Source organism: Rhipicephalus microplus, chromosome 1 (assembly GCF_043290135.1).
Source record: "Rhipicephalus microplus isolate Deutch F79 chromosome 1, USDA_Rmic, whole genome shotgun sequence".
NCBI classification, from domain to species: Eukaryota; Metazoa; Arthropoda; class Arachnida; order Ixodida; family Ixodidae; genus Rhipicephalus; species Rhipicephalus microplus.
Genome location: NC_134700.1, coordinates 234,060,933 through 234,086,134, shown reverse-complemented (window position 1 = coordinate 234,086,134; position 25,202 = coordinate 234,060,933). Strand labels below are relative to the sequence as shown.

The window sequence follows — 25,202 nt, the reverse complement described above, 5'->3', positions numbered from 1 at the left end:
TTCGCGTTTCTGGCCCTTGGGTTGCGAAAGTAAACGGCCTATTTTGTACCTGTGTGCCTGTGTCTTTGTGACAATATTTGAAGGTACAATTGAAGGTACGAGGTATTTGAAGGCGAAGATCAATAAGTATAGGGTATAGCACCGATTATGCAATATATAAGCGTTGAAGAACGTTGACAACACGATCGAAATTATACGATAACGAACTCGCGAGTCGACTGATTCAGGCTTACTAAGGCTCACTCAAACTCCGGTCAAGCCATAAGTCTGGGCCCGGGTGAGTCCGGTTGAGTAATAATGTTGGTGAGTTTTGAGTCCGAGTCAGTCCGGTTGAAGAAAACTTTAGTGAGTGTAAGCCGAGTAAGCTCATAGAGCAAATTTATTTCTTGAGTGAGACTCAATGAGCTCCAACTTCTTTTCCAACCCGTTGCTGCTTCATGCAGGTGCTATAAATGAACGTCACAGCGGTAATGAATCAAATTATCGCTTTCTTTGAAACCAACAGACCACGAAGCAGGTTCTATAATGCGATAACATGTCTAGTTTATGTTACGTTCCAGCGCCCAAGGCCTGCTTTTGCTAGGCATTTTGGCAGTTGCCTCGATTACCACTGTGATTGGCTGATTTGAATGCGTGTTCTAGCATTCGTGCGAGCTAATGCCGAGGGGAGAAAAGTGATCGATAGCTGAGGCGGCATGTCAACTTCAAAGCATATAGACCAGACGACGTCAATATTTGTGTGGATTAACGTGAAGTATAAAAGCTGTATTGACGAAAGGAAATAATGATATCCGCTTCAGATTTGTAAGCGCTATTTTCGGCTATATACTGATAAACATTCACAAATCAAAAGCAAGCATGGTTACCTATTTATAATGACGCCTTTTTTTTATGAGACGCCAAGCAATTCAGTAGGCTCGGATCTGATGTCCCGTGCTACTTCTGGTATATTCGTAATTAAAGAACCCGGAAGATATATTTCGGAATGCTCGGCGTGTGGTCTCCGACCTTGTATTATACAAATGGCGTCTGCCAGCCAAATGAGGCATACACGTCAGGCTGTTCCGGAAGAAGGCCCCCTACTCAAGCATCGAACATAAAGCTCCACTTTCTTCGCCAGCGGCAGACGCCGGCTAATCAAGCTATCATCACTCATAATTAGCGCACGTGCTTCAGTACCGTCCACGTCACGTACCTTTGCTCAACACTGAGCGCCTCGGGTGGCGTTTATTGGCAGCCTCTCGCTTTCCAAATTAACCGCTCGCTGCGAGCGTTCCCGAGATCAGCAGATGGCCCCCGCGCGCCACACGTCAAGTGACGGTCAAGTTGACGTATGGATGTTTTCGAACGCCGAGAAATAACTGAAACCGCATACGCCTTCACGGGATACTCCGAGCAGTTGCGCAAGAGAGAGAGACGAGCTCTTAGTTAAAGAGGGTAAAACACCCGTGTTCAGTATGACATGACGCTAACTACATATACACTTACCAGGCAGCTGCCAGCGACGCAGACGCGATCATCCAGGCCAGTCGAACAGGGGGTTCCGTCTCTAATCAGCTTGGCCAGCGTGCTGAAGACGCGATGACCCATCGGCTGACAATGCAACTGGCAGTCGACGGGTTCTGTAGGCAAAGCCAAACCCCACGTGGTGTTACCGACGAAGGAATATGTCCAGCGAGTCGGCTTCTAAACGAGACCACAGACGTCTAGCATTGCAAATATAGAAGGGTGTTACCGACGACGATATTGCCTAAATGATTGGCCGGCAGTGCGTGTGTCTCTGACATTCCTTTGGCACGCGTATTTCGTGACAACGATCGACGCTTGTTGAGGCGATTTCCAAGTACGGGCATGTGTCTATAGTTAAAGGGGTCTCGTTTGTTTTGGCACGAGGGTCGCATACTTTCGCGGCCCGGTCTCGACCGGGAAGATGTCGGCGCGCTGCGCATCGTCTCGTCTCGTTGACCAAAAGCGACGCGACGTTTGCCCTTGCGCGCTTGCGTCTTCGTCGTGGTTCGCAGTCGGCTGACGTGTTCGTAAACGACGGATCCAGCGCAGACCACGCGTGTGACAGGACGCCTAAATGGTTAGGCACGCCGGCCGAAAGAGACACGCAAATTGGCTCAGCTGCGCGATGTTGGAGATTCAATTTGTTTTATGATGTCGAAACAAGGTTTATAGTGTGGTGTACCTAAACTCAGTATAGGGTTGAAAGCTGTGCTAGTTGGGGAGATATCATTTTAACACACGGTGTAGTAGCGCAAGCGTCGTGTGTCGTGTTTTCTTGTCCCTTGTGTCCCCGTCGAATTCGCGCTACTACACCGCATGTTAAAATGTACCCTGTCTGTGTGTCAAATGAATAGTTCCTTGAAGGCTTAACGTTCGAACTATATATGTACATTTATTTGTATTTCCACAGTATAGCAAAAACGCAGCCATGGCTGAAACAAAATGACTGGCGTAATCTGGACCTCATATGAGAGTTTCTGCGTTTGATGCTTGGTACCACGTGTTAAGCTTGGCATTTTAAACACAAATACTGCTTTAGGGGCGCTGGCCATGACACAGCTGGGATGTTCTCCGCTCGCAATAAGGGGGGGGGGGAAGTCAGGGTCAGGCATTTCGTGCGTATAGAAGGGGAATAATCGATCGACGGTGTTGGCACCGGTTTGCAACGCGTGTCGCAAGTGGGTGGACTTGAATAGCTCAGATGAATTGCTCATCCCGTGTGGGTGTGCGTTGTACTCTCAGCATGCACACGAGACGCCGCACATAGTTCATAAATATAAAAAAGAAAGAAAGTGCATGGACCAATTGAGGCGCAATGCCGAAACAAGCGAGTGGCGTGTTGCCAAGATGGCTTCGAGCCCGGCGCGCTCTCAAGCTGATAAGAGCGAGTCGTCGACCGGAACCAGCGCTCGCACCCTCTCTGACCGATAGAGGACGCCACGGAGAGCATAAACGAGCAAAGTAGAGGGGGTGCTCCGAGTCAATTTACGATTCTCCGAACGCTCGGCATGAGGCGGCCAGGGTTGCGAGACCTAAAGCAAGGCCACCGCGCACTGACTAACATGCTTTCCCCGCTGGCTGCTCCATTGTTCCTTACACGCGCATTGCTCCACATGCTTTCCTGCCTGAAACTTGTTGAGAGCGTGGTAGGCGCATTTCCGCGATGGCAGGAGGCTGTCTTGTCGACTTGCCTTGAGACTCCTAACCTACGTGACGCAATCTAACGTTGCTCTAGAAAGGTGTCACGTTACGTAACCCTCACCTTCAGTATCGAAAAGACATGCTCATAACCTACGTGGCCCCGCTTAATGTTGGTCTGAAATCATGTCGTGCTACGTGACGCTCAGCTCAGGTATCGAAAGGATATGTTCATAACCTCTGTGGCCCCCATTTGACGTTGTTATCGAAATATGTCAAGTTACGTAACGTTCAGCCCCAGTATCGAAAAGATATGCCAGAAACTGAAAACCATCTTCGAAGCGCTAGCTATTAATTAACGGAGAACAGCATACCTCTTCAGAACAGGATATCCGCGTTGCGCGTAATTTTTTATGCACCTATTGCACGTAAGAGCAAAGAGCAACAAGCCAAGAGACTGGAGATAGTGGCGAAGACGACCTGTCAGTGGCAGGCAGTTTTTACCAACAAAAACATTCGTTAGCTCAGCCCTACTGTTCCGGAACTGGTACTGACATCCTACGCCTTTATTCACACTATCATCGTATGCACGAATTGTTCGTTATAAAAAAAAAAACTTCAGTTCATCCGTTTTCTGAACGCATTACTAGTAAAGCTGAGTGGATATCGGCGACGACAATTTAGGAAAGATAAGCTTCGTGAATCTGGACCCCCGTATAAGTACATGAAGCTGTCACTGCATTCATGGTCTATGCTAGGTGAAGTATGTGACATTTCCCTACCGTGTGTTACAAGCTGCTAGGCGTCGCTATTTTGTGTTTTATGTTTCCTTTTATTTTAAAACTCGAACGTGTTTCATGCCGATTTTATGCTTGCGTGAGAATGTGAGAGTGAGTGCATAGATGTTGAAACAGATATCTTCCTCTTATATACGTAAGTACCTGCAAATTATTCTCACAAATTAATCTCCTCTTTCCAAAATTTCGGTAATCTAATCCTCTGGTCAACTCACAGAAGGAGTTTTATTTTTTTTCCCGCCAGGTACTCCCTATCGGCCACTACGCGGGAGACGCCCGCTACGCGCTAAGCGCGTTCTGCAGGACTAAAATAAAGTTTTTTCATTCCATTCCATTCCGTGAGAGCTGTGAAATAGGCTTTCCAAAACAGCATTAGCAATTTGTTTAGGCTGCTATGCCAAAGTGGAAATGTTTCCGAGCGTATGCACAGTAGCTTTCGCAGACACTTAAAACTTCTCTACTCACTCCGCAACAAACAAAATACGTCAGACATTTTCGAACATTGCCGGAAACTGTGGGAACAGTTGTTTACCCGAGACTTGTTGAACGCAACCAACATGCGCGCTTACAACTGCGACTACGTTATAGGAGTAACTACTCACCCTTGAGGAACTTCTTCCAGACGTACTTCTTTCCTCCGAAACTCGTGTTGTCGAAGGCAGAGCACTGCTCTTGTCTCGAGTCGATATCGTTTGTGTTACACGGCTACGGTGGTCCAGAAAAAAGACAATCCAAAACAGATAATGAATATGTAAGACTAAAAAGAATAAATTAATGAATGCGAGACATAAACAATACACGCTGTTCAAATTATAAAAAAAGTTTATATGCGATCTATGCAACCAAAACAATTATTTACCTAATTATATTTTGACATGGCGGTGAGCGGAGTACTAAGGATATATGTTAATGTGGGCATCATCTTAAATGTAAGGACGTAAACAAATTAGAAGTACGGATTTACCAAAAAAATTTTAAGGAAAACGGCTTTATATACGAACGTAGCTAACGTGGTTGCTTGGGCGAGTTGGTACGACATGATTCACATAAAAAACAGCGCCAAAAACGAGAGACAAGAAAAAGAAGGAGACAGACAGCGGCACTGACCGCTGTCTGTCTATACGAACATTTTATTAGTCAGTCACAACTGTGTCGACACCAGCGATAGCGGGTGGAGCGTATAGAAATGGGGCCAATATTAACCTACGCGAAGCAACAGTTAGCCAAAATTACTGCTGCTAATACACTAGAACACAACTATTCTTCCGCTTAAGGAAGTCAAACACATTTAATTAACAGGAACATGCTAGCACACAGCGTTGAAAACCTTGTCGTTGCATAGCATTATACTAGCAAATTAGAATGATGATCACGACGCAGATGGAATTTGTTATTCACTGTTGTTTCTATACGGATGGACATCTCGCGATGTCAATAACTGGACGCATCATAGCAGAAACGGTTTCCACGCTATCAGAAAGCTAATACTGCCATCATTAATGATGCAATATATCAGGGTAACGTGCACAGACAAGTGGTGAATACGACATGAGAATGCTATTAATGACTGTTTACGAGTAATTATTAGAACTTGGTTACCGTTGTGTAGAAGAGAAAATACTTCGATATGTTATGACGAATTGACACTACATATACGACGTAAAGATGCGAGTTTCTTCCCTTCACTAAAACTAAACTACCTGTTGAACGCTCCTGCTCTTTCTTAAATGTCTGAATCTCTAGCCTATAGGCTAGAGATTCAGATATTTCAGACATTCAGATTCAACTATAGTTAAATAGAAGGGTGATATCGTCAATATCTCCATTTTTAGCGTGAAGAGAAGACCGCACGCCACCGCACATGACCAGATTAACAGCAGCACACTTTCAAATGTCGCCGCTTACGGACAGTGCAATGCATAGACCAACGCTATTGTGAACGACCTTAGAAGTCTTACCTCTTTATCTAAAATGCACCAAAGAGAAGAGAAAAAAAATTGAGGGGACCCTTAAGCTTCATCTTTAAGAGTTGAACGCGATAGCAAAATCCGGCCCCTAGTGCACCCTTCAACCTCTAAGTGCATACTTATTCATATGTTTTGTTACATACAAAACATATGACACGCACACAGTAGATTGGACTAGCGCGCGCTATTATCACCAAATAAGCTCGTTTACGTCGTGACAGCTTTCGAACAAAATGCGTTAAAGGGGCCCTGAAACGCTTTTTCAAGTAACCATAGAATGAATTCACTAGAAGAGCTTATTTCCTCACGAATTCAACACCGCAAAAATTTTAAAAATCCGTCCAGTGCGAATGGAGTTACAAAGGTTTGTTGCATGCTGCAATCGCATTATCTCTTCTCTCGTCCCGACGAAAGCGCTGGAAGCTAAGCAGGGAGGGGTGGCAGGGCAAACAAGCTACCACGCCTCGTGAACTTGAGCACTTTTTTTTCTTCGAATGCGCGACTTTGTCAGTGTGATCCCACGCGCACGCGTGGACAAGTAGCGGCCTCCCGCGGATATCTCGGTAACTTGATTTTTCGGTCACAGGCGATTTTTCGCTCACAACCAACGGGGCCGACACCGGCGGAGGGTTTTCTGCGACACGAGCTCTTTATCGCTATCGCGTTAAAACTGCCGTAATGCGCTGGAATGCCCCGCTCAGAAGTCAGTCAAAAATTTTGCTCGTAAAAAATCTTCGGACGTACCTCAACGCCGCAGATTCGGTAGCGCTGGGTTGGACCCCGACAGCGGCCAGCCTTCTTGCTGTTTCGGACGCGTCGATGCCTGCGAATGCAATGCGAGAGCCATGGCTGAAAAAAAAAGCGCTAGCCTTCTTTCGATGTTATACAAGACACCAAAAGCATGCAGCAGGTATGTATACCTGTATGTGCAGCGCATAAGGACTGCGAGAATGCCTGATCACGGCCTCCTCTATAACTCTATGGAGAATGCAAGTTATAGACGACTCTATACGTCCCGACTCGTAAATAACGAACGTGGCACGACAGCGAGGACGTCATTCCTTCCTACAAGTTATTTCACTGCGTGCTATAGCTCTTGTCATATACTGCTGGTATATGAGTGGCTGCACATTTCTCGTGAGCCGATGGTCACGAACTTATCAGTGTGAGGATGAAGAGTCATCACTTTTTCTTTTCTTCTGATCTGAGGGACAAGTGTCCCACGCAGCTATAGAACAACATCACGCGTATACATTTTATCCTGCCACGCCTCGTCTCGGTTGCGTTGCGTCGCTTTAGCAGCGAAACTGTATAATAAAAGGATGACGTACATCGGCACTTCAAAGCAAGAGGAACGAAATGGGCGCTCGCAACTATACCACAATTTTCCGATACAGCCTACGCTATGATTTATTCTCGCTCTTCCTCCTCCTCCTCCTAGCTATGCTGTGTTATGCAAGACTCCAACGCTTCGCTGCGAGACGGAAGTTTTGTGCGCACTTTCAAGAGCTTTTGCCGTTAAAGCAGCTCCGCGAAACACCGGCTACTCCTTTGTCGAGAACGTGATGTTCTTTCCGCGGCGTTCAGTTTCCAGCATTCCAGCACGCATAACCCGCTCACGGGACCTAATTGCGTTGGGGTGAGGAATCGAGGCCGTGACTTGCGCCTTTTGCCAACCTATGCGTTATAGGCGGGTCGACGACACGAGAAGTTTCTCGCCGAGTCTCGTTGTGGGCGAGGGTTTTCTTCTCGAGGAAGGCAGCCGGCAACGGGCGCCGCGCCCCTTGATGAAGAAGGATGCCCGTGAACCACGAGCAGCGGGCCAAAGGGGCAACCCTTTGGACACACTCGAGTCGCTCGCGCAGGCCCGGATCGTGCGGAACCGACGACGTTCTTTCACTTTCAGCGTTGCTAGACGGGCGCCATAAACGCCGCTCGTTTTTTTATAAACGCTAGAGAAGTGGTTAAGCGTTCCATTGCACTGAGGCAAAAGGGAAAAAAAAGTGGAAGGGTCGACCCTAATAACTACATCTGTTACTTGGCGCAGGCGGAAGTCGGGGACGACCGTCGCGTTTTGCTATTTTACATTCGCAATCACGAACTGGCTTCGTTGCGCGTTATAGCCTTGATTAAATAAGCGTGGCGTCATGATTACTAATGCCGCTGGTAATCGCGAGGACTTTTCTTTTCTGGTGGAGCAGAGCTTTGCACTTCGTGGCTCCGAGTATGCGACGCGCAGTGCATCCTCGAGGAAGCCTGTGCAAGCGGATGGAAAGACGGTTCTTCGCGCTTGCTTGCTTCTCCATCTCGGTCTCTGGTGTATATACAGCCCATGGGACTTTATTCTTTCTTTCTGTCTTCTGTGTGGTCTGTATAGTGAAGTTTCGCTAGTATTAGGATTCACTAAGTCAGTTCCAACTGGCCCAGCTAAACAGATTAATGAATGATTCAAGTAAGTATCCTGGCTCTTGCATTATAAAGACAAACTTGCATGCTCACCCGTCGACAAGTGTTTCATTCTAAATTATTGGTAGTCATTGTGAGCGAGTTTTAATTCCGTATAGATAACTACAAACTTTGCGTCTACAGAAGCTTCCCATATAACCCTTCAACAATTTTTACGCTGTCAGGAACACGGTCAAGAGATGGATGAAAGAACGCCGTTAGAGGGGTCTCGCCAATTCATCGTACAAAATCTCGGGCTGCCCGTGTCGCCGCATGCAGCACAACTTATTGATTCGATTTGTGGGGTTTAACGTCCCGAAACCACCATATGATTATGAGAGACGCCGTAGTGGAGGACTCCGGAAATTTCGCCCACCTGGGGTTCTTAAACGTGCACCCAAATCTGAGTACACGGGCCTACAACATTTCCGCCTCCATTGGAAATGCAGCCGCCACAGCCGGGATTTGATCCCGCGACCTGCGGGAAAGCAGCCGAGCACCTTAGCCACTAGACCACCGTGGCGGGCCAGCACAACTTATTGGCTCAAAGCATCGATTCAGACAGTTTGAGCCCACAAATTAAGGGCATTTGTGTGGTGAGCTGCCTAAGTAGAGCTTGTTACCGGACTCGTTGACACTGCAGGGTTAGATTATTTTTTACCTTTTTTGCCTGTTTCTTTTGTTCACACATCTCATTTTCCCAAAGCAGATCGTCAACCATACAGTACGATCTCGCTACGGGAATGCGTCGCGCGGGGTTATTACTGACTCCTGCTTATACGAACGCGAAGCTCCGCACATGCGCAGGTCATTTGTGGCATGGTTATTTTACTGTCATGCGCATCACTTGAACGGTGAGCGCCCTCGCTGGAGGTGCGCTCAAATGACGTGGTGCGCGTGATGGTTAAATAGTTCCACTACTAACTCACCGCGCATGCCACGCCAAGCCTCGAGTTGGAATAAATAGGTGTCTCTGATAACACCGCCGCTCAGCGTGTTCACAACTGTAGGCGCTCCACTTACTCACCTTGGAGGCCTTCGTAGGCAGCGCCGCGTCTGGTAGGCCAGTCCGCCACCGCACGTTCTCGAGCACGGTGACCACGGGCTCCAGCTCGTCCAGCTCCGGCCCGAAGGCACACTTCCTGCGGCATCTGCCTCGGCAACCACTGAAGCCGAAGAGTGGAGACTGCCTTCTGTACCGCTGCGGCTGCGTCGGGACGGCCCAGACGGCTGCAGCGAGCGTCGTAAAAGCGAACTCGTTAAGCGTGACGTATGCACTCCCCTGACCATTTACACGGGCAACTCTGTCATCAACGGAAAGCGATAGGTCATGACTGGAGCACGAAGCGCGAGCAATAGTTTCGCAGGGTCGAAGCAAGGCGCGCAATGCAACGACAACAGCGCGTCAGTGTTCAATCTGCAACGTTAAGTAGTAATAATATACGAGGTTTTACGTGGCAGAACTACGATAAGATTAATGGACACGTCCCAGTGGAGGGCTCCGGAAATTTCGACCATGTGGTGTTCTTTAGCCTGCACCGGCATCGCACAGCACATGGGCCTCTAGAATTTTGCGAGCGCCGCGGCAGAGATACAATCGGTGACGTTCAGGTCAGCAGCCGAAATGTTCACCGTTATATTACCACTAGATAAAGAACACTTCCAAATGTTTGTTGTGCAACTTACGTTTTAAGACAAACCGCTGTGCCCGAATACTGCGCCAAGTGTCCGTTGCAAACGACTTCCTTCTTCTATTGTCAAAAGGTTGAGAGCTTTGAACGCGCAAGTCACTAAGGCAAAGGATTCCCGTTTGCTAAAATAAATGTATGAGTTCTTCAGTTGTCCCGCAGCCGTGGTCCAGTGGCTAAGGTACTTGGCTGCTGACCCACAGGTCGCGGGATCAAATCCGGCTGTGGCGGCTGCATTTCCGATGGAGGCGGAAATGCTGTAGGCCCGTGTACTCATATTTGGGTACACGTTAAAGAACCCCAGGTGGTAGAAATTTCCGGAGTCCTCCACTACGCCGTCTCTCATAATCAAAATGGTAGTTTTGGGATTTTGAACCCCGCATATCAAATCACATATCATATCATTCTTCAGTTTTCTTTTACTTCTGTCATATGTATATAAGAGAAAGTTATGCAACAGATCCTCGTAACGTGCACCCCTTTCTTCAAAAACAAAAGACATCAGCCTTATCAAGGACGGTGCAGCCAGCGACACCTCTCTGGGCGTGTAGATTGAGCGCGGATAAATTTTGTGGGACGAACTTCAGGTGCCAGCACGTCTTTTTTTCCGCGTTCTTTCGAAAATGTGGACCAAAGTTCACGAAATACATGTTTTGTATAGCCGTTTTTTTCATTAGCTGAACGCCTCTACCAACACCTCGTGATAGAATTTGCCAAAATTTTGCCTCACAAAGATTCCTACCGTAAAATGTCTTCGCGAATACGGGTTCTGGTGACTGCACAGCAATGCCATAGGCGTAGGAGGAGGGACAAAAACAGCTAGGTATAGAATAGGGAGGCTAACCAGATACATGTCTGGTTTGATACCCTACACTGGGAGAATGGGAACGGGGAGTAAAAAGATGAGAGAGAGAGAGGAAAGAGAAGAGAAAGAGAAAAAAAATGTCAGTCAATAGGCTGACGCGTATGCGGCGGTGGTACTACACAAAATTCAAAGGCGTTCACATAGGCGTAAGGTCGGCAAAAAGAGGTGGAGCTAACTGAAACTGACTCAAGAAATATCGTTTGGGTTTGGGTCTCACTCAGACTCGGACACACTAAAATTTTTCGAAACTGGACTCGCTCGGATTGAAACTCGCCAAGATATTACTTATACACGGACTCACTCCGCCGGCTACATACAACATCCTCAACTGGATAATTCGCTCAAGCTAAAGCTACCATCACAACTTTCCCGCTCCGATGCGACACTGTTATGCCGCCTTTGGTTGGGTGTTGCAGTTACAAAGGTGTACTCCTTTCGCATTGGTATGGCAGACACTCCTACATGCGACTACTGCGGAGCTGAAGAGACCATCGAACACGTCCTGTGCAGCTGCGCTTGCTACGACACACAGCGATTCCAGCTCCGGATGGTTTTGAATCAACTTGACCCCGGACCATTTTGTATGCAGAAGATACTAGGACCTTGGGCATCTGCCTCAGTTGCGCATAAAGCGACTAAAGCACTGCTACTTTACCTCAAGTCAACAAACCTGAGCGACCACCTGTAGACTGTGTGTGCTCCCCGAGTGTGCTCGTGATTATGTGTACCTTCTCATCCTTCTGCAACCTCTTTTCTCCCCTTTATCCCTTCCCCAGTGCAGGGTAGCAAACCGAATGTGCGTCTGGTTAACCTCCCTGCCTTTCCTTGCATCTTTATCTCTCTCTCTCTCTCAACCTCAACCTCACGGACTCACTCAGACTCATGGCTAGATCTCTGTCTGAGTGAGTTTGTGCCAGTAAGCTCATGAGCAAGACCGGCGTCCTATGACCGAAGGTGCGTCGGACCGCGGGCCCTGGCCGTGACGCTAATGCTAGAGGCCGCTGTACGCGCAGGCTGCTGCCGCCGCCGCCGCTGCGACGGTTGTCGGCAGCGGAGTCGACGGACGCGTGTTCCGAGTAAACGCGGCGCTTCTCTTTCAAGCCGACGGCGCGTGCTGCGGCTGGCCACGTCGGAGGAGGAACAGCCATCGTGCATGCAAACGGCCATCACTCTCCCCGTGGCTCCGGCGAAGGCCCTTTGTGCTCGCGTCTCTGTATACATAATGCACGACGCGCGCCGACGCCGCTATACGACGCGTGGAGGCTCTCTTTCTGCCGCGGGCGGCCGACTACGAATTCGTCGCCTCGACAGAGACCATCGCACATGTGCGTTTCACGAAATACGCGAGGGAAAGAAAAGGTGTTCTGACTTGCTACGAGACACAATTTCTCATAAATTTATATACACTTTTACAGGGCCTCTAAACCACTCCCTGTTCAAACACCTGACAAGGTTGTCTTTCTAGCCCTTCCTATACAGGTGCTATCTCCTCCTCAACATTTATTCCGTCATAAAACACGCTTACGATGTCAGGAATGAGCGTCGACTCTACTGCACGCTGGTATCTCAGCTTGAGCATCCGGAAACACTTGAAATGAAGTGAAAGCATTTGATAGTGCGCGATGGCTACACTTCCCAAAGCAAACTATAGAATAAAATTTTCAACTCATACCACTCCCATATTTCCTCTTGCTCATTTACACCCGATGACTCGTGAGAATCACGCACTCGTTATTTGTATTTTACTAATCTGCTTATGGGCCCTTAAATGCCAAGATTATGAGCGCATGTAAGGTAATGAGAACTGATCGCCTTGGAAAAGTGACGGGCAGATATTTTGATTCGTAATAGTACTTAGCCTTAAGGAAGTGGGTGTTAGTGAAGTGTGCAGGTAAATTGAACGGTCATTATTCTACAGTTTTGGCGAAGCTTCATTCTTAAGAAAAAGTAAAGTAGCATGGAGCTAACTAATATATATATATACATATATATATATATATATATATATATATATATATATATATATATATATATATATATATATATATATATATATATATGACGTTTCCGGTACCAGGTACAGAGTCTACTGTTGCGGTCAACTGTAGTGGAGAACTCCGGATCAAATTTAATCCCCTGTGCCTCCGTTTAACGTTAGCCTACCTGAGCGTTTTTTTTTTATATTTCCCCGGATTTGTGCGGCCGTTTCTCGCTGCTTCAATCGAACCTCCTTAAACCTCAAGCTGAGAGTGCGACGCCACAGTGAGCGTAAGCTACAATAACAATAGAGAGGGGGGGGGCAGTTGAACAAACAGTCACTACAAAATTTATTCCCAAAGAAAAAAAAATGAGAGTGATATAGTACACTACTTGATGTACAAGTGCGATTCGATAGCAGGAGTACAGGCAACTATCCACTTTCTCTGGCCTTCCGTTGTAATGCCAATTTTCTTCATTTTACAGTTATCAAAGATATCTTATCTTGCCGCCGCAACAACATCGAAACACTTTGTCGAGTAAGTTTTTCAGACATAGCCTACTGAAGCGGTAAATCAGCGGGCATCAGCGACATTCCCATCACTCGGAACTCACCGCAACAGCAGCAGTCTTGTATACATAAGCCACGGTTGTCCTCCTGAGAACATTATCACGATGGACATAAATTCGCCTTCACCCTTTGTACACGCTGCCTTCTACGTCCTCATGATGTTTGGTACGCGTATATGCTCTTCAGCAGTGAGCACGACGGCTGACACAGTGACTGGAGCAATCCGTCGCTTAAGCCAAGTAGTCAAGTTTAGATTTACGTGACCGAAACAAGCGCAGCCAGTGGCCTTGACTGAAAAGAAACTAGCTCGAACTTGACCATAGCGTGCATACACCGCGCGACCGAACGAATTTAAGAAGAAAAGCCCACCGAGAAATGCACAAATAAAAGGTGCCCGCGGACAAGGTTGGAGAGTCTGATCTTGAGAGTGAAAAAAGGGGGTCGGCCTCACGACTGCCGCTTGAATTACAAGGCCCATCGTTTGATAGAGCGACGTGAAAGCTGAGCTCTCTTTTTTCATCGCCCCGCTAGCTCGCCGCCACAAGCTACGACAGCGTACGGAGCGGAGAGGCAAAGCGTAGCCGCATTTCGCCGCAGGACGTCATCCGTCTTCATCCTGTCTTACTGTTTTCCAGCTCTCCTTTTGCGGGCTCTTTCCCCCGATGCCCGCGCGTGTATACTACGAGCGAGTTCGGAGCCGTTTCGAAGGCGTAGCATCCGCATTCCAGTCCAGTCGACGGTCACGCAGTATATTACACAGCCCAGGCCGTCTCACGCCAATCTCGCCCTACCAGAGTGAAACGTAAGATCTGACCTTCTGGCGCCTATGATGCGTGCAAGCTACACCGTGACTCGTATGATGCATCGGGCGGTGATTGGGGCCGCAATTAATGGGCCGTGGCTATAGCATCTTTAGACCGTACACCACTTCCGTTTACGGCAGGATCGCAACTGGAAGTTTTCAGAACTCGTCTGCCCTGCGCCTGAAGTCTATGGAAACTGGGAGATGACAGTTGGAGTGTGTAACTTTTACTTTTTTCTTTACTGTACGAATCACAAGTGATATCCGGACCGAAACCATATGTCATCGAAATTGCAAGTCAGCGTTCAAGCAACATTTAATGATTCGCTTAATTTTCCTAGTACGCCTTTCTTTATTACAATGCGTTCTCGCGAATTCGCGCCGTGTACGAATTAGAATAAAGTGGGGAAAAGTGCACGAGGCGGCAAGTCCCGCGTTCTTCTCAAATATAAGAAGAGGACGGGAAGGGATGGGAGTCGGATGTTGGAAGAGCGGACTGATTCGGCGAGTCTCAGCGGCTGCCAGAAGGCGACCGGCGCACTTCATTCATTTCATTGAGGACGTCCGGCGAAGAGCCGTGCGGTCGCAGTGAGCGACAGGGAACAAATGCAACTGTTGTCTTCCCCCTCTACTGACGCCCTCATCTCGCTGTCTTCCGGCTCCCCTTTGCCGAGAACCAACCCCCTATACGATACTGGCACAAAACAGATTCGGCATTCATGCACTGAGCGTAAAACAAAAAAAAATGTTCAAGCGAGGGAGTTGATTGTAATGCAGTGCAGCACATTAAGAGAGGGTACTCATCGGACTTGTACACTAGTATTAGTTTTCTCTTTCTCGCTCTTTCTGTCTTCCTTTCATTTTTCTCTCTATTTGTCGCACATTATTTCTTTCTATCTCCCTTTCTCGTTCTATTTCTCGTTCTGTCGTTCTTCCCTTTCTTTCTCACTTTCTCTTTTTTTCTATGCTACGCTTTACAAGATATCCCCCTTCCTTTACCTCATCCTCATCCTCACTTCCATTTCACACCTCCTTGCGGTATTATACGACGCTATATATACTATACAACGCTGTTCTGTCCTCCCTTAGCGTGCCTGGATAGCCGAGAGCTTACGATGCTCGCTTTCAAATCGTGGGTATGCTGGTCCGAATCCTCTTTCACCAAAGATGTTTCCCTTTCACCTTTTTATCGCTTTATTTATCTCGCCCTGTCTGTACTCGTTCTCTCACCCACTAGAGTGATTTCATCCGACGCCGGACAGACCGGCGCCCGTGTTCTGGGAGCAGAAGGTGAAGAAGAGAACGAAGAAGACAAAGAGAACACCTGCGGGTTCATTGGAATGATATTTTTCTGTTCGTTCTCCACGGACTAACAGTCAACTTAAGTAGATCTGCTAGTGAAAGGCATAGGCACGAGGCGGAGCAAACAAGGAACACCATATGCATATAGATGCGGACCGAGCTAAACGCGAGTTACGATGAAAAAAAAAGGCGAGGTAAACGTCAACGTGGTGTCCCGTTAACGACCCCACGTATTTAGGCGAACCAGATGCGTGCGTGACTGCGGTGTATGCGACGGGAGGCCGACATCTGCAGGCCTCGGAACGAGACCTCCAACAGCCAAAAACACGAGACCGTGAGGGCCCGAGTCGTCGCTACGGGAAATTCGTCGCACTCCCATGTGGCCACATGCGGAGAATCTCTCTTGTCCTTGCATGCACTTCGAGAGCGGCAAACTCGAGAAGGCGTAACTAAACGCATGACGACGCCAAGCGAGGATTGTGGTGGCCAGTAAGAGTTCTTGAACGACATTCGGCTGCCATCTCTTGCGACACCGTACGACGAGCTTTAATATTCGCTGCAGCCGTCGGGTGGCTCTCGCGGAACCCTCATGTTTTCTGTCGTTATCGAATCATAGCTCGACAATCACCTCGATAGTTATAGCGCTAGAACCGAACGACGACAAAGAGACAAGAAGGACACAAGAAGGACGAGAACAGAACTCTTTGTCGTCGTTCTGTTTTCGCGCTAAAACGATGGTGATGTCATACCAACTAGCCCAAACTGCCACACTTCTAAATCGACAATCACGTTGACACGTGCTGGCACAACTATAAGTGAACAATTACTACCGGAGAATTTATATATAAGCTGCGCCAGGCTACGATTAAAACACACGTGTTATCATTCGCGCTAATCTTCACAAAAGGAGACGAGCCACGCAGAAATAACCATTCACAGTGTTACAACGAAAGACCTCTCCGAGGTGTTACTGGAAATTAACAATCTTATAGCACCTGCCAGGCCCGTACCCAGGATTCTTTTTTGAGGGGCCCACATTTTTAAGGCCTTGAAAAACCAACATTTTCAACATTTATTATCGGTAAAACATGCGTCCAAATTGCGCGGTAGGCTCGGGCCCCTTAGGGTACCCCCCCTCCCCCGTGGCGGCAAAGTTTTGGCACGTGTTGCAGTCATCAAACGCCTAATTACTCTCAAGCCGCACTGCACGGTGCCTCAGACGGACAACCCTTCACCGGCCTGCAATTGGCTTCTTGCCTGTCTCTCAGTGCAAGTATAGCCAGTGAGAGAACGACGACGATAGTTATAGCGACATGTCATACCAGCTATAGCCCAAACTGCCACACTTCTAAGTTACAGTGAGAGAAGGGCGAAAAGCCATCCGTCATGTGTGTTGTGGCCATGCTGCTCGAGTATAAGCAGGCCCTAACACACCGCAAGTTATGTTTTTGCCATATTTCGTTTGTAAACATACTCTCTGAATGTTGTCAGCACCTAGGTACACGGTATCTGCACTCCACTTTGTATTTGAACTCTGCGATCTCGATTGCCTACAATTCGCGAAGAAAAACGGCACGCCCTTGCAGAGCAATCAGTTTACTCAGGGCTGTTGAAGATGGAACACAATTCTTTACGAACTCAGGACACCCAAGAAGACCAAGCTAAAAAAAGAGAAAAAAGAAAACAGTAGCTGTTTATCGAGTGGGCGCCCTTGTTTCTTTAAAAAAATGCGCAAGGGTAAAAGAAATAATAAAGAGTACATGGAAACAAAAGCAACAGAAAAGTGCAATATATTTGCACACAACGCAGTGTCTTCGATTTGCGCACGTTTCAGGTCACGTACGCGAGTCGGCACCCGCTTTGAAGGCCGGGACCCCACACGTGTCACTGTTAGCGTGCGCAGGCGAATGCAAATATGCTTACCGGAGTTTGCCCAACTTCGGGGTACACCGTCAAAGCCATCCAGCAGAGGCCGAGGAGGATCAACCACCTGCGAGTCGGGGAGGAAGGCTATAAGCCTCGTTACCCAACAACATCGGTAACCAGCCCGAATAAACGTAAAAACATTTTATACATGCTTATAACCACAGAGGAGTGGGTCAGGGAACAAGTGAATTTAAACAAACTATTTGTCGAAATCAAAAAGAAATTGCATGGACATGCAGCCAGAAGGCAGGACAACCGCTGGTCCTTAAAAGTAACCAATTCGAATCGAAGGTGAGTGCTCAAGAGGAAGGCATGGACATGCAGCCAGAAGGTAGGACAAGCGCTGGTCGTTAAAAGCAACCGATTCGAAAAGAAGGTAAGTGCTCGAGAGGGAGGCGAAAAGTCAGCTGGCCGAATTGATTACGAGGTTGGCGGGGATATCGTGGTCGCAGCAAGCCAAGAACGAGGCTGATTTGACATCCATGGGGGAGGTGTTTACCGTCCAGTGTGTGTAGTCTGGCTGCTGCTGCTCATGATGATGGTGATGAACCACAGAAGTTGCGTGAAAGCCAACGCGATATAAGCATTCGCTTGTGTTCCGCTCTATAGATATCAAGCACATTACTTCGGAAGCATGCGCGCTTTTAATTAATTAATTAATTATATTATATTATATTATTTATTTAATTACCCTAAAGGCTCGAAGACATTACACCTTAACGTCTCCATGGTGCTGCAGGCACCGAAATTTGAATTATGTCACTCAACGCACGTTGCAATGAAGCTACACTTGGGTAACAGTATAAGCTTTGTCATCAAAATAAGGCTCTTGCACACCTTAAACATTTGCATGCTTAGCGACCGGAGTGAAAATGGTACATATATTAAGATAAGGAAGAAAAAAAAAACATTGTGGGGTCGTCGGTGCATGCTTCCCACAAACGGCGGTGAAGGAGCTGGTCCTTGGCCTACAAAAAAACTCAAGCAAAAACTGCAAGCAGCTGCTCCGTAGCATTCAACCGCGTGAGAAGCTACGATTTTTCAGGTCGACCTACGTTTACGTTCAAGATATTTCGAAAGCTATGTGTCGCCTAGTCTTGCAGCGAAGAAGAAGGCGTTGAGTCGAAACTTTCGGTTTCCACGCAGACAGAGGTGCCCGCTGTATTCAGCAGTATTCAAAGGTCAGGTCAGATGGTAGTCACATGTGCTGATCTCTTCTTGTGTTTCGAACAGTAAAACTTTGCCGTTGTGGCTGTGATTAAGAGTTATTCTTCGCATACGCTCCCCTAATCTTCTTCTCCTTTTTTCTTTTTCAGCACCGTTTTTTTTTACTTAAGTCCATTACATTATGTTATGCTGCGTTTACGCTGTTGCAACCTGTGGGTCACTGAGAATTGTAGATACCCGCATGTCACTTGACCACTTTTAGAAAGTCCTATAAATATTATATCTACACAGACAACATAAAAGCGATGCCTCGCGTCGTTCGAGTCTCCGTGTGTCTAGAGCTATAGTAGTTGCAGCTACAGATTCGGGTGGTCTGGCCTGGCGCGCCTTGCAACTCGTCGACTCACAGGAGATCTGCATTTGTCTTCAACGGAGAAGGAGTGTACACTGAATTCCCATCGGCGAGTTCTATAAGTTGTACTGGTCGATAGGCCTGCCACCCATTGGGTCTTGTTGATAACCACGGTCTGGAAGTTACGGGGACAACCCTTAAATGTTGCGTGGGCGATTTTCGGGTTTGGCTTGCGTTCGGCAGCCGATACTGCGCGGCGCCTTCTCCTTTAGTCCGAACGTGGTCGGTTCGAACGAGCAAGGCCGCCCGACGCACGCACTCATCGCTGGCAACTTCGAAACGGGTGGCGTGGTATATCGGCCGCGTGTTTACGGACAGTGTGAAAGAAGCCGCTTATTTTGAGAACATCCGCGTGAACCTTTTCCTTTCTTTTTCCATAGATTTTTCTAAAGGTCTAGCGTGCGTTCGTCGCAGTGAAAGCCTTTTTAATGAGCTCCGTGAGCAGTACCCTCCGTCGGTGGCGCCCCCGCGCGAATTGCTGCGCCTCGGACTCGCTAGACGTGGTCCCTATCTGTAGATGACGGGCCGCTCTATATCGGTGCCCGTCATCGTATACAGCGCGGCGGCGTGAGCAGCACGCCGCATCAAAAACAGCAACTCCCGTCCGAGCTGACGAAGGAGCGGAAATTCCGAAGGACATCGCATGCTGGCGCTCTCGAGAGACACGACCCACAGGGCAGATGGTGCATAAGCGCGCCTATTTTTCTTTCCTATAGACACTGGCTCCCCATGTCGCTATAAATAAGGACGAAACCACACAGCTGGCGTCGCTGCGAAGCAACACAAAATGTGAGGGTTTCTGAGACACCCGACGAGCAAGTTTTCGCAGAGCACCTCGTTATCCTGAACGCACCCGTTTGTATGTGTGCGTGTATATATACATGCATAATTGAAAACTTCGGGAGGGGGCAGTTGAACCCTCGCTTGGCTATATGTGAATGTTGGCAGGGCTTCGAAAGATGTTCGATGGCATCTACTTCATTTAGCTCAGCTGTAAAAAAACGCCAGGCCTGCGCGGAAGGCGCAGCACAGTCATAGCGAAAGCCAGAACAGTGGCGTTTCAGAGCTTTTTCAAAACAATCATTGGTTAACTACTGTAAGCACACTTGCTTGATACCCAGGGCATTAATAGTAAACTATTGGGTTGTAGGACCACATTCGCTATGCTATTTTTCGTCATTCTTCGTAGAAGCATGATATCCACCAAACACTTGCAAGGAATTTCATGCCAATTGTTTATGTAGTGGCTCACGACGATGAGGAATTATAACTGAAGTGGGTATGCGCCACAGTTGAAAGGGGAACAAGAACAAGCTTTTGTAATGGATTGGAGCACTGGACGGCCCACTAGTTACGCTATTCGCATTGTGCGACGACTGGTTGTTCTTTCGCTGTTTAAAAACGCTTTATAAGTTGTATTAACGCGATTGCTTTCCCGACATCAAGCCTACCTTAGGCCCGTTTGCCAACAAGTCACAAGCACTGCAGTGTAGCTCAGTGGTTGAATACTGGGCTGGCATCCAGCAGACCCAAGTTTCAATGCCCACTGTGTTTTGGGTGCTAGATTTTTTTTTTCTAATATCGCGCGATGTCGTTATGGACACTGGTGGTGGACAACTTCACGTGACCCTGGTTGTGATCTCATAACAGTTTCGCGGTAAAAAAAAAAAATCCCGCTTTTAGTTTTAGCGTCTATTGCGTGAAGCTGGCCTTGAAGGGGATAGTTAGCCATAAGGATCAGCTTAAAACATTAATCATGCCGCAGTGTTTTAACGATGTAATAAAAAAGTGATAAAGGATGGTGGGCGTGTACCTACAGATGTGTGAGCCTCATTGAGGCGTCGTTCTATTTCGGGAACCACGTAGGCGCCCCCGTGCACCCTGGGTCCGTATCAAACACGGCGTGTTTGTGTGTCTACACACGCCACCGCATAGCTCCGCACGAGGAGGCGAAAGGTGCGCGCTCCCGAAGGCCTGTTGGCTGGTTGTGCGGCCGCGTTGCATGAAGGCGCCGTGTTTTTGCGCCTGTCCGTCCATCCATCAGCTGAACCACTTCGGCTGCCTCCTTTAACAAGCCACGCCGGAGCATCAGGCCACCGACGCATTTGGGAACCTTTTCTCGTCTGCTTTTTACCCCGCTTAGTGACGCTTCTTTGTACGTCATGTGCTCGCTAGAAGAAGCAAGATGAAGACTGCATCACAAGTAAATCGAGTTCAGTATATGTATAGTAAGCGTAGCGGACCGAGGGGCTTTAATCCTCTTATTGTTCGCGAAGAGAGCCTACACTTTAGTAATGGCAACGCCTCACAAACATTATATATCCTCCTCCTCACTGTGTAATGCAAGAACTCCTTCTTTTCTACACGCCATTACAGTACCTGCAACACTCTTAAGAAAAGTCAGTAAAAAGGTAGCAACTGCAAGCAAATAGGTAGTAACTGCAGTAGTTACTACTTTTCTTGGATCGTCACTACCCTTTTGCTACCTTTTTTACCTACGTCAGTAAACAGTTACTACTTTCAACCGTTACTAACTTTTTGCGACCTGTTTACTACCTACGTTAGTGAACAGATAGTAACTGGAATGAAAGCGGTAGTAACTGCAGCCGTTACAACCTTTAATGCCCTGTTATTACCTTTTTACTACCCGGGCTGTTGACTAATCCAAAATGGTGTGGAATTTCGATTCTGACAATTTATGAGAGGAATCATCTCGACGTATTATCATTAAACGGAAAAATGACGCAGAAGATATACATAGATCAAGAAAATTTCTTTTTGTTTTAAATTACGCCACCGAGATATGTAAACGTCATTTTCATATTGTCGAAGTAGAGAATTACAAGTTAACGAACCATAAGCAAGTGCTACATGCTTTGTAATAGACAATCACGACAAACTTAGTAAAAACAGCACATATTAACAATACCGGCAGATCAAAATAACCAGACGGTCACAATTACCCTCAAGGATGGTCACAATTAATCCGCTGCGGTGGGTCTCCAAATATTATCATTGTTTCGGAACGTCAAAAGCCCAAAAACGATTATTACCTTTTAAACGCTGATATATTAGCCCTTTGAAGCATTCAAATGCACTGAGAATGAGATTAGTATCTTGTTTTGGCAGCTGTATATAATGCTTCTTTGTGGCCGTTTTAAAAGAAATCAATATGATATATAATTTTTTATAAGTAAGGCTACTTAAAAGTCTTGTGCTATGCCCCAAAACACACGTAACCAGGTACTAAAATATAGTGCTATAGATTCGAATTTGTTATAACTCATTCTGAAACACAAGCGTTTCCTTGTGCCAGACATGTCCCTGCAAAGTAGGAGCATACTAGATCTTCACTCCATACTCCATCTATGCGTAAAGTACCAATGTTCACTTCGGGTTGCTTCCATAGATTACTCTTACCGTGGCGTTCAAGGGCCGTGAACTGGTCCGCGGGACGACTTTCTGCTCTCCTATAGTAGAGTACTAAGTACTCTAAATCGTTAAACAATTTTTCTAAACCCATAGATTACTCTCTTGTCATAGAGTGCACAACGCACAAGGGACGGCTTTCAGCTCTCACATAGTAGAGTACCCTGTGTTCTAAATCGTTACCCCCTTTTTCTACCCCCCCCCCTAACTATTGCAGAGACGGCACACAGCCCTCCCATAGTAGAGCACCTAGTGCTCTAAATCGTTAATTACTTTTTCTAAACAAATGCATTATTCGCGTTCACGGCACACCATGCTTCGTTATCCGAAATTGTCTAGTAAAAGATATTAACTGACCCTGATTATCAGTGGAGAAATAATACGCCGAAATGAATGAACAAGGTAGTTTCGGGTACTGCTTTTTTCTTGAAACCTTTAAAAGTTACTACCCATGAGTGGTAAGCCAAAATGAATGAACAAGGTAGTTTCGGTTACTGTTTTTTTCTTGAAACCTTTAAAACTTACTACCCATGGGTGATAACGGCTAGGTATAGTAACAGTTACTACATGCTGGTAGTAGAAGCAAAGTAGTAACTGTTACCATCCTCGCCGATACTGACGGCACTTACTAACAGCGTTGTAACATATGTGACAAACCATTACTACCCCAAAGTTAGCAAGTACTACCACCTTTCTTCTAAGAATGTAGGCCAAGGAGGCATTGGCGGAACCTAAGAGTGGGTGTAAGCTTCCATCCCTCCTCCCTCGGTCACTAATAAAAATTTTCAACTTCGCATGCAGTCATACGCACACAGAAGCAAAAAGACCAACATATATAATGAGTGGTTTCAACAATCTGCTGTTCTTCAACACGGATTCACATCATGCAGTATGCTGAATCAGTGGCGAGCCCACACGAGAGGGGGTGGCCGCCCCTAGTCAGTCAACTAAGAGGAGGCGCCAATTTTGCCCCATACCTTTATTCATCCGGGCCTGTCACATCATTGTTAAATAAGCAGGGTTACGGCCACGCAAGTCTTTAACACGTGTGTTAAAAGCCCGGGACCACGAAAAGTCCACTTACGTCATTTCCGCCACGCGCATGACGTCAATAATGTGTATGATAGGTTGCACAATCTCTATTGATGTTTGGTAGCAATAGCACATATTGTACATGGATGCGCCCACGTTGACGCCTCGTTGTACATCTCCATACTGATGGCTAACATCCACGATCATGATTTAACTATTGTGGTAGCTGAAGCAGTTAACAGGCGACAAAGAAGAACTGGCAGAAAAAAAAATTCCGTCGATGTGGAAGGGCCGCAACTACTGACGAAATGTGCCGGGCGCTCTACCCAATACACTACCTATGCAAATACTTCGCATGCGCGCCTTATATTACACATATTCTACCTCTCACAGTGCTCCTAATTGGCGGCGTGGTGTCGCCATCTGGCAGCGGTAAAGTAAAGCACTCCATCACGGCACTAACGAGCGCCGAAAGGAAGCCCTTTGGTAGTTTGATAGCAGTAGAGACTTTCTGCGGAATATTGCAGGCAAGTCTATATGTTCAGAACAATGCGGCGTGCGTATTGGTACGGTTCGGGGATGGCGCAGAGTCGTGCTCTGTCTTTGCGCGTCGTGTCCGTATCGTCGCCAAAATAGTTCAGCTTCCACATGCACCAACGGTGTTTCTCCGCCGTCTACCGCTTGGAGTGCGATAGCAGCGATTAATAGAGCTGCTGCAATGATGTCCTTTCCCACAGAAGGGAAAGGACATCATACAACAGTCATACAGCAACAAGTGGTGCAAGAAAAAAGACGATGAAGAAGAAGAAGGTTGATGATTGATTGTTGGGGTTTCACGTCCCAAAACCACCACATGATTATGAGAGACGCCGCAGTGTATGGATCCGGAAATTTTGAGCACCTGGGGTTCTTTAACGTGAACCCAATCTAAGAAAAAGGCCCAGCAATCATAGGAAGGCTCACTTTAAACCAGCGTGTTCCGAGGAGCAACTTTTCGTTAAGCACTGGCCGTTTCGACAGGCGCTTCGAGCCACCGATAACTACATGCCTGTCACGTCGTTAAGGCACGCGCCGCGTCTCAACCGCTCACGCTCGACCGAGCACAGCCAGCTAGGCGACTCGCGATGGTTACACTGTCACCTTGTCGACGACTCTGCATGCATTGCCTTGGATGAGAGTCAAGCGCAGCGCTTGCCTGCTGCTTCAACCTCCAACGGGTTACGAGACAAGACTGATCCATTCAAGAGAAAGAAAGAACCGGCGGGCGTTTGGAAAGAGAACTAACGTAGGAAGGATGGTACAAGTTTTTCTTCATTTTCTTAAGGACGCGTAACGATGTTGTTGAAGAGAAAACCGATGTGCAGTAGACCATATAAATGAGCGTAAACTTACATGATCTTTGTTCTTTGGTGTAGGAAGGTAGGGACAACCTTAAGGAAATAGGAAATTACTTTTTAATATAAGCAGCGTGCAAAGCTATAGAGTTAAAGGAAAATATCCCAAACCAATCGCAGCCGTGTAACCAGGCGCCGGTAATCTAACAAGCAGTCGTTTCTTTGTATTTTATTATGTCGGAATTGATGACATCTTTACAAGGAGTTAGACGTGACCTCCAGCTCGGAAGCTGCTGGAGCACCATCGTAGCGTTTGTCAAAAAGCCTATCTCCAAAATATA

General features: G+C 47.2%; 1 protein-coding gene across 1 annotated transcript in view; it reads right to left on the bottom strand.

Moving 5' to 3' along the window:
* The window catches only part of LOC119159521 (ADAMTS-like protein 4), a 62,428-nt gene that overhangs the window by 17,735 nt on the left and 19,491 nt on the right, over positions 1-25,202 (bottom strand). Inside the window, exons 2-6 of the mRNA XM_037412314.2 lie at positions 17,485-17,551; positions 9,384-9,586; positions 6,656-6,734; positions 4,547-4,649; positions 1,489-1,622 (exon numbers count right to left, since the gene is read on the bottom strand). Of these exons, the coding sequence (XP_037268211.2) occupies positions 1,489-1,622; positions 4,547-4,649; positions 6,656-6,734; positions 9,384-9,586; positions 17,485-17,551 (586 nt within the window). The remainder of the gene's footprint in view (positions 1-1,488; positions 1,623-4,546; positions 4,650-6,655; positions 6,735-9,383; positions 9,587-17,484; positions 17,552-25,202) is intronic.